This window comes from Syngnathus acus, chromosome 5, assembly GCF_901709675.1.
Source record: "Syngnathus acus chromosome 5, fSynAcu1.2, whole genome shotgun sequence".
Classification (NCBI taxonomy): domain Eukaryota; kingdom Metazoa; phylum Chordata; class Actinopteri; order Syngnathiformes; family Syngnathidae; genus Syngnathus; species Syngnathus acus.
This window is the reverse complement of record NC_051091.1, coordinates 5,091,547-5,104,565: the sequence shown is the minus strand read 5'-3', so window position 1 is coordinate 5,104,565 and position 13,019 is coordinate 5,091,547. Positions and strand designations below refer to the sequence as shown.

At 41.3% G+C, this 13,019-nt stretch overlaps 4 protein-coding genes across 5 annotated transcripts; 2 read left to right on the top strand and 2 right to left on the bottom strand.

Annotated features, from left to right (window-relative positions):
* Positions 1-209: 209 nt before the first annotated feature.
* On the top strand, positions 210-1,593 carry cdab (cytidine deaminase b). The gene is made up of 4 exons (XM_037252782.1): positions 210-515; positions 1,006-1,117; positions 1,230-1,287; positions 1,367-1,593. The coding sequence occupies exons 1-4, from the start codon at positions 329-331 to the stop codon at positions 1,505-1,507; spliced, it is 498 nt and encodes a 165-aa protein (XP_037108677.1). The 5' UTR covers positions 210-328; the 3' UTR covers positions 1,508-1,593.
* A 152-nt stretch (positions 1,594-1,745) lies between these two features.
* On the bottom strand, positions 1,746-7,359 carry LOC119123572 (dnaJ homolog subfamily C member 16-like). Of its 2 annotated transcripts, none has more exons than XM_037252771.1 (15): positions 6,979-7,359; positions 6,796-6,862; positions 6,399-6,535; positions 6,076-6,251; positions 5,807-5,991; positions 5,379-5,483; positions 5,121-5,279; positions 4,853-4,983; positions 4,600-4,777; positions 4,289-4,471; positions 4,141-4,217; positions 3,832-3,912; positions 3,648-3,737; positions 3,212-3,382; positions 1,746-3,027 (listed from the first exon to the last, which is right to left on the bottom strand). In XM_037252771.1, the coding sequence occupies exons 1-15, from the start codon at positions 7,164-7,166 to the stop codon at positions 2,538-2,540; spliced, it is 2,418 nt and encodes an 805-aa protein (XP_037108666.1). In that variant the 5' UTR covers positions 7,167-7,359; the 3' UTR covers positions 1,746-2,537. The 2 variants fall into 2 exon arrangements, with proteins under 2 accessions (XP_037108666.1, XP_037108667.1); XM_037252772.1 differs by having other exon boundaries at positions 3,212-3,385; positions 3,657-3,737.
* A 352-nt stretch (positions 7,360-7,711) lies between these two features.
* Positions 7,712-10,438, top strand: b3galt6 (UDP-Gal:betaGal beta 1,3-galactosyltransferase polypeptide 6). Its single transcript, XM_037252779.1, has 3 exons — positions 7,712-7,768; positions 7,862-7,970; positions 8,256-10,438. The coding sequence occupies exon 3, from the start codon at positions 8,266-8,268 to the stop codon at positions 9,283-9,285; it is 1,020 nt and encodes a 339-aa protein (XP_037108674.1). The 5' UTR covers positions 7,712-7,768; positions 7,862-7,970; positions 8,256-8,265; the 3' UTR covers positions 9,286-10,438.
* Positions 10,439-10,571: 133 nt separating this feature from the next.
* Positions 10,572-12,778, bottom strand: LOC119123576 (axonemal dynein light intermediate polypeptide 1-like). Its single transcript, XM_037252780.1, has 6 exons — positions 12,531-12,778; positions 12,130-12,269; positions 11,895-12,064; positions 11,646-11,824; positions 11,120-11,284; positions 10,572-11,039 (listed from the first exon to the last, which is right to left on the bottom strand). The coding sequence occupies exons 1-6, from the start codon at positions 12,609-12,611 to the stop codon at positions 11,004-11,006; spliced, it is 771 nt and encodes a 256-aa protein (XP_037108675.1). The 5' UTR covers positions 12,612-12,778; the 3' UTR covers positions 10,572-11,003.
* Between the last annotated feature and the right edge of the window lie 241 nt (positions 12,779-13,019).

The following is a 13,019-nucleotide window of genomic DNA, read 5'->3' as shown; positions in this document are numbered from 1 at the left end:
TTAAACCAAAGGTAATATGAGCTAAGGTTAAGGGTTAGGCCATCGCATTAATCAGTACCCAAGAAGTAGCTCTCATTGTCAGAAGGTTGCTGACCCTTGCCTTACATCATTAATTTGACCTTGTCTGGATATGAGTCTGTTTTGAGGAGGCGGTTTATTTGGTTTGAAGGCAACACAAAACAAACGACACTCCTGACACATGGATTGCTGACGTCCCAGCAGGTGATTGGCTGGGACTGACCCTCTCCCCATTCCCATGTGCTACTGCTCCATTCACATTTAAAACCTGACAACCAAACCTATTCGCACTGATACAAGAAGATCCCAAATGGACCAAGTCAAATACACGGGAGAGCTGGTGCACACCGAGGATATGGGATCAAGAAGTTTGAGCAAGGAAACGGTGAAAAAGCTGATCCACCACTCTCATGAGGCAAAGAAGCAAGCATACTGCCCTTACAGCAAATTCAGGGTTGGAGCTGCTCTCTTGACCGTTGACAACTGCTTGTTCACAGGTAGAGTACTTTTCAATCATTATCAACAAGTTCAGTTTGTGTTGTTGGCCTTTGCAAAGCTTTTAGCTACTCACGTGTCGTGTGCTTGGCAAAATGTTTGGAAATGGGGGTGGGTGGCGGGGGCTGTCAAAGAGCTGAGAGTGCAAAGGCTGTTTGATTCCCAAACACACCAGGTTCGCAGCACCACCTGTTTTTTTTTCCTGAGGGGTTTATTTGCTTAAATGAACAGTCAATGAACCCAGTGATTGAGAAGTGCCATTGATTAGACTTTTATGTAATGGTGCACAGGAAAAAAAGTAATAATACCAACAGTGTGTTTGATAATTTAAGCAAGTTATCATTATTTGTTTTATTTCCTGAAAATGTACTTTTGGAGATGCGAGAATTGTGCTCAACAGCTCTATTTGAGGGTGTGTTTTTTTTTTTTTTTTGCATTGTGTAAGACTAGATTGTTGTTATTATTAACACAAATCAATCTACCTCTCTGCAGGATGCAATGTGGAGAATGCGTGTTACAACCTGGGAGTATGTGCTGAGAGGAATGCCATTTCAAAAGCTGTGTCTGAAGGTTACACTGCATTCAAGGCCATCGCAATTGCCAGGTAGCATGAACGCTATTATGTAAAAACATGACTCGGTTCACAGGGTTCGTTTTGCGAGATGTTTAACATTAACCTGATGGTTTCTTCTTGCTTGATTGATCCGTTTGTGTAGTGACTTGAGTGACCAATTCATCTCTCCATGCGGTGGCTGCAGGCAGTTCATGAGAGAGGTGTGGTACTTTATGAGCACTCATTGGACATTGCATTAGGTACCGCTAGACCACATCTAATAGATCATGAGTCTTTCAGTTTGGGTCCAGCTGGGATGTTTACCTGTCAAAGCCGGATGGGACGTACACGAAGATGAGCGTCAACCAGCTCCTGCCAGTCTCATTTGGTCCTGAAGACCTGGACATGAAAAAAGCACTGGACATACCCAATGAGTACTGAACCAGCAATTAACTGGAACTTAAACTGCCCTTACCGCAACTGTCGGCAATTCTGTCGTGTAGACTCGTCAATACTACAAGTGCTGAATAGGTTAATTGCTTGTTAAGAATATACATTGTTTTATGGCTGATGATACTGGATAATTCAATGTGCTAATTAGTATTGTATTAGTAAAAACACTGAATCACATATATAAAAAACATTTATTAGCTGAATGGAATAAAATGACATATCAAAACAACATGCACATAATTTAATAAATAAACTTTTCAAACAAACTCTTCAAGTTGGATATTGTCAAATGCCATAAAAGACTATTATTATTTACTCCGCAGCAAATGATTTAAACATATTAAAAAAAAAAATCAAGATGATACTACAATTAATCAGTGCAAGATCCCACTTATTGACCTCCAAAGTTCATGCATTTAAAAGAGCAAAACATTGACTGATTCTGTGGGTTAGGCATCGAAACGTACCTGTCTCTGGCTCACTCATGTACAGGTGTCATGCAGATCTTATTTTTGAATTTACCTTCAAACATGTTTAACCACAGATCATTAACATCCATGATTTAGCATGTGATGGCTGTCATAATCCAATCGACCTGTTCCACAGGTTTTTATCGTACTAGTGTCCTAGTACGCTCTTCGTCCTGACTTGTAAAACAATTGAGCAGTTGAGTAGAATGACTATTTTCACTACTAGTTGCTAGTTGCTCTCATTATCTTACTAGTGAGGACAAATATGGAATAAATGCTCATGCCATACAGCAGTTGTATAATCTTTCCTCAGTGTACTTCTTAGTGATTAAACATTTCAGTTACTGTGTCTGGTGTGCCCCCCCCCCCCAAAAAAAAAACAAGACCAAAAAAAGCATCTAAGTCTGGGCAACATAAAAAAAAGCATCCCGAATTGTGGACACAAATAAACCTTCGATAATAATTTTACAAACAGTAGACTGTTCTGCACAAACTTGAAGAAAAAGCAATGAACATAAATGGTGAGCACTACCTTGGTGACGCCGACCTCAGCTCTCCGTGGGGGTGTTCGCAGCGACATGGAGGGGAGGCCAGGAAGGCACGTGACATCTCGGCAGCGTGCCCTCCATTAATCTCTCCATCCATAGTCCCAGGCGGTCAAGCTTGTGGTGCACGTCTATACTTGTAGCCCTACTGGAGCCTCTCTTGGACCTAACCCCATCCTCTCTGGAACGGGATCGAGAGTCTGAGCTAGACCGAGACCTGGATCGGGACTTTCTCCTACTCTCAGAAGAGAATGAAGACTCAGAGGCTGACGACGCGTCGCTCAGATCGTCCCCGACAAAGACGGGTCTGAAGTGGCAAAAGTATTTCTTGTAGCCGTTCAGGGCCAAAACGTGGCCGGAGTAGCCTGACGAGTCCTCATCCTCGTCTGGATGAGTTCCAGGGCGTGATGCGTTTGAGCACGAGCGGAGAAGCGTGGGCATCCAGTGGTGATGCTTCTCAGCGTTGAGGAAGGAGAAGTGAATAGTCTGAGTCCTGTGGTGGAAGAAACTTTCACATGACTTAACTGGCAATTGAACACAATACTAAAGCATGTTTGCCACTACTTTCAAAGACTTCTCCTTTAAAATTGAATTTGCTGATAAAAAAAAAATTCCGTATACACTACTTTCCTCTCCATTGTGTGCTCACGTTCCAGAGAAAGAGTACTGACACTTACCCAGAGAAAGAAAAGACCTCCTTGGCAAACTTGCGCAACAAGGCGTTCTTCGACGCATTGGTGAGCACCAGAACAACATTGATGTGGCCCGGCCGCAGCTTGACCAAGTTACTGGTGTACGTGACGTCAGTCAGCTCTGTGACCTCCACAAAATCCTTCTTGGGGGGTCGGCTGCATGGACCAGGGACAAGAGGATGAAACGTTTTTTGTTTTTTTTTAAAATCACATGCAGTAGCATTATTTGAACAGCAAGGAAAAACTGTGATTTGAAGAGAAATGTCAAATTGTCCTGGTTGGCTAAATTTAGTAGATTATTCTCACAGGAGACATCTTTAATAAACAATAATAAAAAGCCCCAAAATTTTAATAGAGTATGGCTGTCTCCTTGGCCCTGTAGATGTATTGAGTTCTCAATATATGTAGTAACCACAATTACCTGGAGGTAGTGGATCGACTTGATGCATCATCGTCACTTTGAGTTTGCTCCTTTGGCGCTGGTTTCCGGGGTTTGGTCTCACTTGGTTCACTAAAATCAAACAACAAAATAAAAGAACTAATAAAAAAGTGAATTCTTCATGCCTTAGCTGGTAAACTGTATAACAGAAAGCTCACTCTCTCACCTGAAGGCCTGAATGATTACTGTCCCGAAAAGAATGAAAAGAGCTGAGAAGATCAATGACAGGATGGGCATCATCTCTCGCCTTGAAAGAAGACACATCACATCTTAGTGGAATGACTTTTGTTGTACTTACGTAAAATATTCATTTGCAATGACAAATGCACTTGAAAATGTGTGTTTGTGGTACATTTGCAGTTTACACTATCAAGATAGAAGATTATATTTTTGGGGATGTTGGGATCAGTATACCAAAATAAATTTCCTCCTGTTTCTTTTCATCCCAACATGTATCTTTTCAATTTTGTCTTACCAGTTTGAGTAGAGAAGGTCGTCGTAAATTTGATGGATGTAATCACAAGCAGCATTCAGCCACTCAATCAAGAACATCTGAACAAAGATTGAACATTTAAAACTGTCAGATCAGAAAAATATTCTGCGGGGTGTGTGTCATATCTTACAGGGGCCATTTCATTATTGAGCTCTGGCAAGGTGGCGTCTGAGGTCAGATAGGTGGGGTCCTTCTGAAGGAGCTCCAAATGCTCGAGGAGACGGTACTTGTCTTCTTCGCTGCCATTCCACCCGCCAATCACAGAGCGGTACAGCACCTTGCCGCCCGAGCTCCGTCTCTCAAGAATAACCACCTGTTAGTGGTGGAGAAAAAAACACGCGTCTAATAATGATGACACGTTTCTCCTCAAAGTTTAAAAATATATACATATATGAACATGTATCGAGCGTTTGTCTGTGTGTGTGCGTGCATGTCACTGACCTGCGGGGAGACTACAGCCTGGTTGGGAAGAAGAGCCTGGCAGAAAGGCTGCTGCTTATGCTGGTAAACGTACACAAACCGTAGCACCTCTTTCTTATTGAACGTAGCAAAGTCCAAGAAGGCCTGATACTGGGGAAGGAAAGTTTGGTCGTCGTTGGTGATCAGCAGCACGCAATACCTGCCAAAAACAAATGGTGTCATTTCGTTCACTTTCTTCACGGAGAACTCAAAGCGATGATCTTCGGTGTCTTACTTCCTTCGTCTGTGGAACTGCTTAACAGGACACAGCTCGTCAAACAGCTGCTGGTTGACCAGTCTAGGAACTTGGAGGAATTTGTTGTTGGAGACAAACATTTCCATGAGCTTCCAATACAGTCCTGCAGCCTGGAAGATAAAAGAAGGGAGTTTGAACAAGATCAGTTGCACTAGTGCATTTTTACATTTGAAACTCCAAAAATCCATATGTGGATTTTTATTTTTATTTTAATACGACACAGAGCCATGCTTGTGTAATAAAGCACCTGGATCATGTCCACTGGGTTTTTGGTGTCCTCTTTAAACAGCAGCAACATGGGGAAGTTTGTGTTTACGTTGAACTGGCGCAGAAGCTCGGTGTTACGCACGTCACCTTGTTCTACGTAACCAAATCGAACGTAGTCTCGGAAGGCAAATGCTGATAACTGGAGAGAACAAGGAAGAAAGTACTTTAATTTGGATGTACTGGAAGAGGAGATTACACATTTTAACAGGCGCTCAAGTATTTCCAACACAAGCCTCACCTTGTAGATTATGGGGGCATTGAAGTGCTTGTCAAATAAAAGAACATTGGGCTTATTTCCAACATGCCAGCTTTCCAGAAAATTCTGGTAGTTGTCAGATGTGATCTAGGGAACAAACAAGAAAATCCAAGATCATAGAACAGATTTCCAGGGAAATTAGAAAGAATATAATATATATTTTTAAAAAATGTCAATTTCACATCTTGCATACCATTATTAGTGTTATTTTGCTTTTAGATTTAATTAGTATGATTACAGCACAAACAAAAGGGTTGATGTGATTTGTTTTCATTTCTAAAAGTTCATTCCGATTCTCCAATTTAGGAATATTTCCAAAACGACTCATCTGAATTTCCAAACGTTGCCTGACAATTTTCACCCCTTTGCAACCCTAAGAGGAAGTGTTGTGTATCTTTCGGGTTTTTCACCTTTTCCACCAAATTTTGAGGAAGAAGGTCCTCAATGAACTGTCGCAAGTGTTCTCGACGAATGGTTTGATGGAAGAAGGTCACTCTGCCGTTCAGCAGTCCAATGATGGAAGGAGCGCGGTGAGCCCCCAACTGGTTGGCGAGGCGACGCTCATAACCCAGATCCACAATACCGATGCCCACACCTGTACAAATGAACTACAACTTTATCTCACGTAGGAGAGACAAATACTGTTTGAATGTGATTGTGGGATCAGCATTAGCCTTACCCAGCGGCTCAAGTTCCTCCACGGTCTCTTTCCACACAGGCTCTATGTGGATGCACGCAAAGCACCAATCAGAGGTCACTTTGATGAGGTACGGTCTCTTGTGGCTGTCTGGAAGGACATCGCTGTTAAACTGAGCGTGGTGAAACAAGTACTTGCTGTCAGCAAAGTCCCTGGACCTGGACAAAACAGAAATAATATTGATAAGATTTTTAATGACATGACAGCAAACAGTCTACAAGTATAGTCTGAATCGGAAACATAAAACCCTGCACGGAGCACCTCTAATATATCATATATATTAAAGAAACATGGAAAGGGGTTACCTGGAGAAATGAAAGAAAGACTCATCGAAGTAGAAGCCGTTTTGGAAATGTTGACGCTGTGACTGGCCAAAGGGCTCGTTTTCATCTACCTGCCCGTACCGGTCAAAGTTGGCCCTTCGCTCCTCGTTCGACAAAATCTGCGTGCAAAAGAGAAAAAATACAAGTTACAGTAATTCCATGCTGCCTTTTATTACGCACCGGTTCCGAGTCCTGTCTTGATACAAGAAGGCACCACACCCATATCCGCCGTACCGCTTTCGATTTTCGCAATTAATATATTTATTCAGTTAGCACAGTTGGGGAAAATGACGTGAAACAGATTCCACAAGGTATTCATTCAAAGTCACGTTTCACCAGAATAAGCAACACAATCTTGCAGTTCTTGTATACCACACACCTCATACGACTTTGAAACCTTGATGAACATATCTTCAGCAATGGGGTCTTTATTCTTATCTGGATGCCTGTGGAGGAAAACACATTGGTAATTGGAAATCGTCACAATGACTGGTGGAATAACAATCACAGATGTCCAGCTGTCATTTGGTAGCACATAACTATGGGGTTGCAGATGACTCACCATTCTTTAGCAAGGGTCTTATATGCCTTTTTGACTTCAGCTTGGCTCGCACTCCTGCTGACACCCAGGACTTTATAAGGGTCATAGGCAGCGGTTGTTTCCACTAAATGTTCAGTAAGAACTAGCAAAAAGATGGCGAGAGCCAGTGGGCATGGCCCAGGATGTCGGCTGTTTCTCACAGCAGTCATCGCTCGTCACTGTCCGATTGCACTAACAAGTAATGGTTTTAATTAACAAACCCGTCGGGTAAAGATACACGAAGCTATAAGCTAGCATTAAAATCCTGGTTTACTCGATCATGCTTCAGGTTGAAAGAGACATTCCGGTGTTTTAAAAGCCGGAGGTCATTATTTTTCCGGCTAATGTTGTACAAATGGTCACCGAATCATTTCCGGTTTTTAATTTCAAAATAAAGCTCATTTAGGAATATTATTTTATATATATTTATGGAAATATATTTAGATTATGATATATAATAATTATTCTTTTGCATGGAATAAGGGGATCTATCAGAAAGGTTTCTGTAATGTATAGTTGACCCCGTTGTAAGTTACTGTCCATTTAATGCGCTTGCGCAATTTATTATTTTACTATTTACTACCACTTTTCGCTTTTTCTTTTTCTTTTTCGGAGACGTTTCCAAACCTAAGTGATATAGAGTATGATAATAAAATATGTATTATTTGTGCTCTAATGTTTTCCGTTTGGAGGCAATGTTTCCGGTATTGACTGAACACAGCCGCCCTCGTTTCGTGGGGTAAAAAAAATGAAAAAATCCACGTCTGCCCAGGTTCTGCGAGTTTAAACCATTATGTTTACATGTTTGTTTTTTTTCTTCACCGAACTTACGCACCATGTGTGATTTTGCTTTTTGTGGAGACAGTTGCCAGAGTACGCAAGGCGCCTGGACTCGGTAGCCAACGTCAACGTTAGCAAAGCTTCACGGCCTGCTGTGGCTTGACTATTCGCAAAAGGGCCACTTAAGTACTCAGGTAAATAAACCAACAAACTTGGCATGATGAAGGAGAGCTAAGAGGGAAGCAAAACACTACATGAAGCGCCTCAATTGACTTCAGCGCAGTTCTTGATTTGGATGTAAATACTATCAAATCAGAGCTCGTTGTCTGCACTTAAAGCGAATCTTGATTGATTGATTTCATTTCAAATCCATTGTACAGAGCTGGAATGTTAAAAATTGTATCAATGTCCGAATAGTTATGAACCTAATGTTTTGATGACATGACCGCAAATGTTTATTTTTTCTCCCTGCACGACAGGCTCAGCATCATGAATTTTGTTCGTCTCGTTTGCCGCCACAAGACTGCGCTGTTCCTGTGCACTGTGTGCACTTTTGCTGTGGTCCTTGTCTTCTTGGCCAAATGTACCTCAGAAACCCTGAAGCAGGGTCATGCCGATCCACCGGGATTGGCCCCCCACGCCAGCGCTTTACATCCCCGTCCGGAGCAGCACGACCGATCCGCCTCGTCCAAAGACGTGTCGGCATTCCTGGTAGTCCTCATCACAACAGGGCCCAAGTACACGGAGCGTAGAAGTATCATCCGGAGCACGTGGCTGTCCAAGCGGGACTCGGATGTTCTGGCCATGTTTGTTGTAGGAACTCTAGGGCTTTCCAATGAAGACCTTCAGAACCTCAACGTAGAACAAGGACGGCACAAGGATCTGCTCCTACTGCCTGACTTGAAAGATTCTTACGATAACCTAACCATGAAGCTGCTGCACATGTATTCCTGGCTGGACCACAATGTGGACTTCAAGTTTGTCCTCAAAGCAGATGATGACACGTTCGCTCGCTTGGACATCCTTAAGGAGGAGCTGCGAGGGAAAGAGCCCACTCGCTTGTACTGGGGCTTCTTCTCAGGCCGGGGACGAGTCAAGGCGGCTGGGAAGTGGCGGGAAAGTTCTTGGGAACTCTGTGACTACTACCTGCCCTACGCTCTGGGCGGTGGCTACATCCTGTCATCCGACCTGGTGCGATATGTGCATCTTAATGCAGGCTACTTGAAAGTATGGCAGAGTGAGGATGTGTCTTTGGGTGCGTGGTTGGCCCCGGTGGATGTTCGCCGAACGCATGACCCGCGTTTTGACACTGAGTATAAGTCCCGTGGTTGCAACAATAAATACTTGGTGACACATAAGCAAAGTCTGGAGGACATGCTGGAGAAGCACCAGATGCTGCAGCGTGACGGCAGGCTCTGTAAGGAGGAAGTCAAATTGCGACTCTCATACGTGTACGACTGGGCTGTGCCCCCCTCGCAGTGCTGCCAACGGAAGGAGGGCATTCCTTAATAATATCTCCTCATCGCTCGGCTAAAGTCAACTTTCAATCCCTACTCAAATCTGTCCTTATTGCGTTTACAGTACTAGCCCCATTGTAGCTTTGTGTTCTCCTCACAAATCACTAAATGATTCAATTTGATCCAAATGGATACAAATGGGAGAATAGTTGCGGAAATGGATGAGGCCAGATTATTTTACTCTTGAACGACGGTCAGGTCATACTGACGCATTTAACAAATGTCACATAAAGTGATTCTTTTGAAAAAAAGATGTTCTGAGATGTTTATCAAGGATACAGAACTAAAGTTGAAATAGCTTTCTGAAAAACTGCTCTAATGTCATCCCAATACTGCTCACAGCCACTGTGGGGCAGGATTGCACTTAAGTGTATCTGGATTTTATTTAAAATGCTGTAAATTGTCCTTGGATGTTTATTTCTCTGAGCACTCACACCCAATTGCAAGGGGAAATCCTTCTGTTTTAAAGGTCAAAGACAAATTTTGCACAAATCGTGTTCATGTAATGGTGGAAATATGATTTTAAATATCAAATTCTGCCTTCTGTACAAGCCTTCTTCAGCCTTGTCAGTCACCTCAGCTGTGTTGTACACTACCTTTATTTCCTCCCGTTGAGCCTCTTCATCACATTTGTACATTTGTTGAAATTTGTGGGTCTTCACATTAGGAAATTCATACCTGGCATTATATTGTGTTGTAAAATCTTTTTTTTTTAATTATATTTATTGTTAATTTATTATGCAGTAAGAACACTGGTTGTTATGCAGGCATATGAGGAGGCACAGTGAATTTGTAGTCTTAAAAGTCTATGATCAAAGGTACACACAAACACAAGACATCCTGCAAGTTGCACATTGCGTGAAAGGGAAAATGGTTGAATGTGTTTTGTTCAGCAGGTCTTCCTGTTTCTATACAAGATAAGATGCATGTACAGAGTATGTGATGGTTATGAAGAGATCAAGTCAACATGTTTCTACAACACTGTGCAGCAGTTGCTGTTTTTTATTATTTTTTTATACTATGTCATCCTCCCTTGATGTATTATTAAAATGATGTGGTACTGTCGCATGTATTCGTTGTCCGGCAAATAATTGGATGACATTTTATTTGCGTTAAAGTGTATTAAAAAAAAGTTTTTTCCTTCATTACGATTTATTCAACTTTTTTTTATTTCATAATTATTGATTTTTTTAAAAAGCAACAAAACAGTTAGGCAATAAAAAATGGTCATTGTTTTCCAAAGTAAAAGCAGATGTTTGCAAATGTCTTATTGATTAAACACAAAAAAAAAATTACTCCGCTTTCATAAAGTGCTGAAAAAAATCTGAATTGTTACTTTTGAGAGCCTGAAATCAAAAGATTTGGACAATCTTTAGTCAACAAATGGCTCTACACAGTTTAATATTAGAATATGAGGCGACTAAGGTGATTCAACGATGAATCAATCATTTTTGACACCTCTAGTCCACTCAGTTCCCAATATGCGTGTGTGTTGTGGCCAACAGTGTCTCGCCATTGTGGAAATTGAGTCTGTGGAACAGTGGCCGACGACGTTGCACGCACTCTGATGCGGCCACAGCAGCGCAATAGTTGACAATTCACTTTGACCTTTCAACTTTAGAGCTAACGTCACCTGTGTAACATCCTCCAAAGAGATGTCAAAAAGTACAAATGTTCAACACTGGGACAATTCATTCCATATAGGCAAAATTACTTTTTTGCTGTGAGGAGCCCCTCCAGTTGGACCTAACGAGAAGGATGTATAAGAATGAGAAAATGAGAATCAGTTGAGACGAAATTAAAATTGCTGTGTAGTGATGAATGACCTTCATCTGTTGGTTGTTTTTCCTCAGGCTCTGAATCTCCTCAGTGCACGTCTTTTCTTGCGCTTCCTGTTTTTCAGCTGCCATTTTCTTCACTTCCACACATTTCTTTTTTTGGTAATCCAGTTTCTCTATCAGCTCCTCTTTTATGTTCTCTAAATCAGAAATCTATACAAGATAAAAGAAAAGCAGACAAATAGATGTAAATGTGTTGATACAACTTTGAGAGGTTAAAATATGTCCACTAGTCACAAAACAATTGAAATATTTGGCCTTCAGGGGAAATTTCATGACAAACCAAAAATGAATCGACTTACAGGGTATATTATTTTGACCTCTAACCTTTTGAATCTAATTTTGTCCAACTGTTCAATATTTTATTCATCATTCAAGGAAGTCCACTTCTAATCCTTTTTATGTTCAAATATTTCAAACATTATGAATTTTATTGTTCAAGAATAATGAAATTTCACCCGAAAACTGAAAATGCACAACTTTCTTTCAGTATTTTGCAGTTCGCTAGTCTTACTCTGTCCTTCAGGGCCACCTTGTCCTGTTCATCATGCAGGGCTTTCCTCACGCCAAAAACCATACTGCTCTCATAGAACGTCTGATAGGCAGCAATGGTCATTTTGATCTCGTCTCTTACCCGCAGCAACAAGAGACCCCTCTCGGCACAAATGAGGACCACGTGTCTGATCAACTCATCTAATCAACAAAAGTAAGATTAAAAAATTGGTATTCAAAAGTTTACATATATCGTAAACAGAGTCCATACCAAAGCACTCTGTGTATAACTGCCTTCTCAGAGGGCAGATTCCAGTCTCCATAGTCCGTGTTTGCAGCAGCTTCTTGTCCAACTCTTCCTCCAAGTTCACCACATCCACTCGAGTAGATGGTTCACTGCAGACTCTTTGCACCCACTCTTTGTTTGCTTCCTCCCATCTCCTGCGAGGGGGAGATGACAATAAATAACACTGTTTGTGAAACGGACTGATGAGTTATTTAGATACCTGGGTGGAAACATAAGATTGAGAAGGTTCTCATTTTTCTGCTTGATGTCTTCAAGCGTTGCTGTTATGGATTTACGAAGACTTAGTAAAGAGTCTGCAGGCGGCTGAGGTTTTGACTTGCGGGGTTTTGGAGGACGTCCCTGAAGCAAACGTGTTTTTTTTAAAAACAAAATTATATATTATTATTATTGTCTTGTGCAATATTTAATACGCTCTTAGGTTATGTCATTTTCTTTTTCTTTTAAATGAATCAGTCAGTAGAACATTGCAGTCATGACATCACATCATGACATCAGATATAATATATGACCAAATATGAGCTGGATATTTTGTATCGGTTAAATATTCCCTTACAAAGATAACACCAAATAGTGTTGTGAAACTAGAGGGATACTACTCACCTTTGCTGATTTTTTATCTGCACTTTTGGGAACTAAAACTGGAGGATCGTATCTGAGGAGAGATTCGGCGGGTGCATTCATTCTGAGCTCCACAAAAATATTCCAATTCTATATTTTCAGAGGGAATTCCCGAAGATTCCATCCCATCTCTCATGTTTTTTCTTTTACCAAGACAACTCGATATTGAGCGTTACCCTAGCCACTTGTAAAGCATTACATTTCCTGAAACTGAGCATTGCTTATGATTTGTAATCTCGCCACTTGCGAATACGTCACCAGCAGTGACATCATTGCTTGTCATTGACGGCGTGTTAAAAAAAAAGACGTGACAAGGGAATATCTTCAACGGCATATCCAAATAACGTTTATGGTTGGTCATGTCAAGTTTAGCAAAATTGAATACGACACAGTACACACATTGTGCTAACGAACTAGTGAAAATACTACATTAAATTGTGTTGTGAAGGGTGTTGAGAATCCCAAACCACT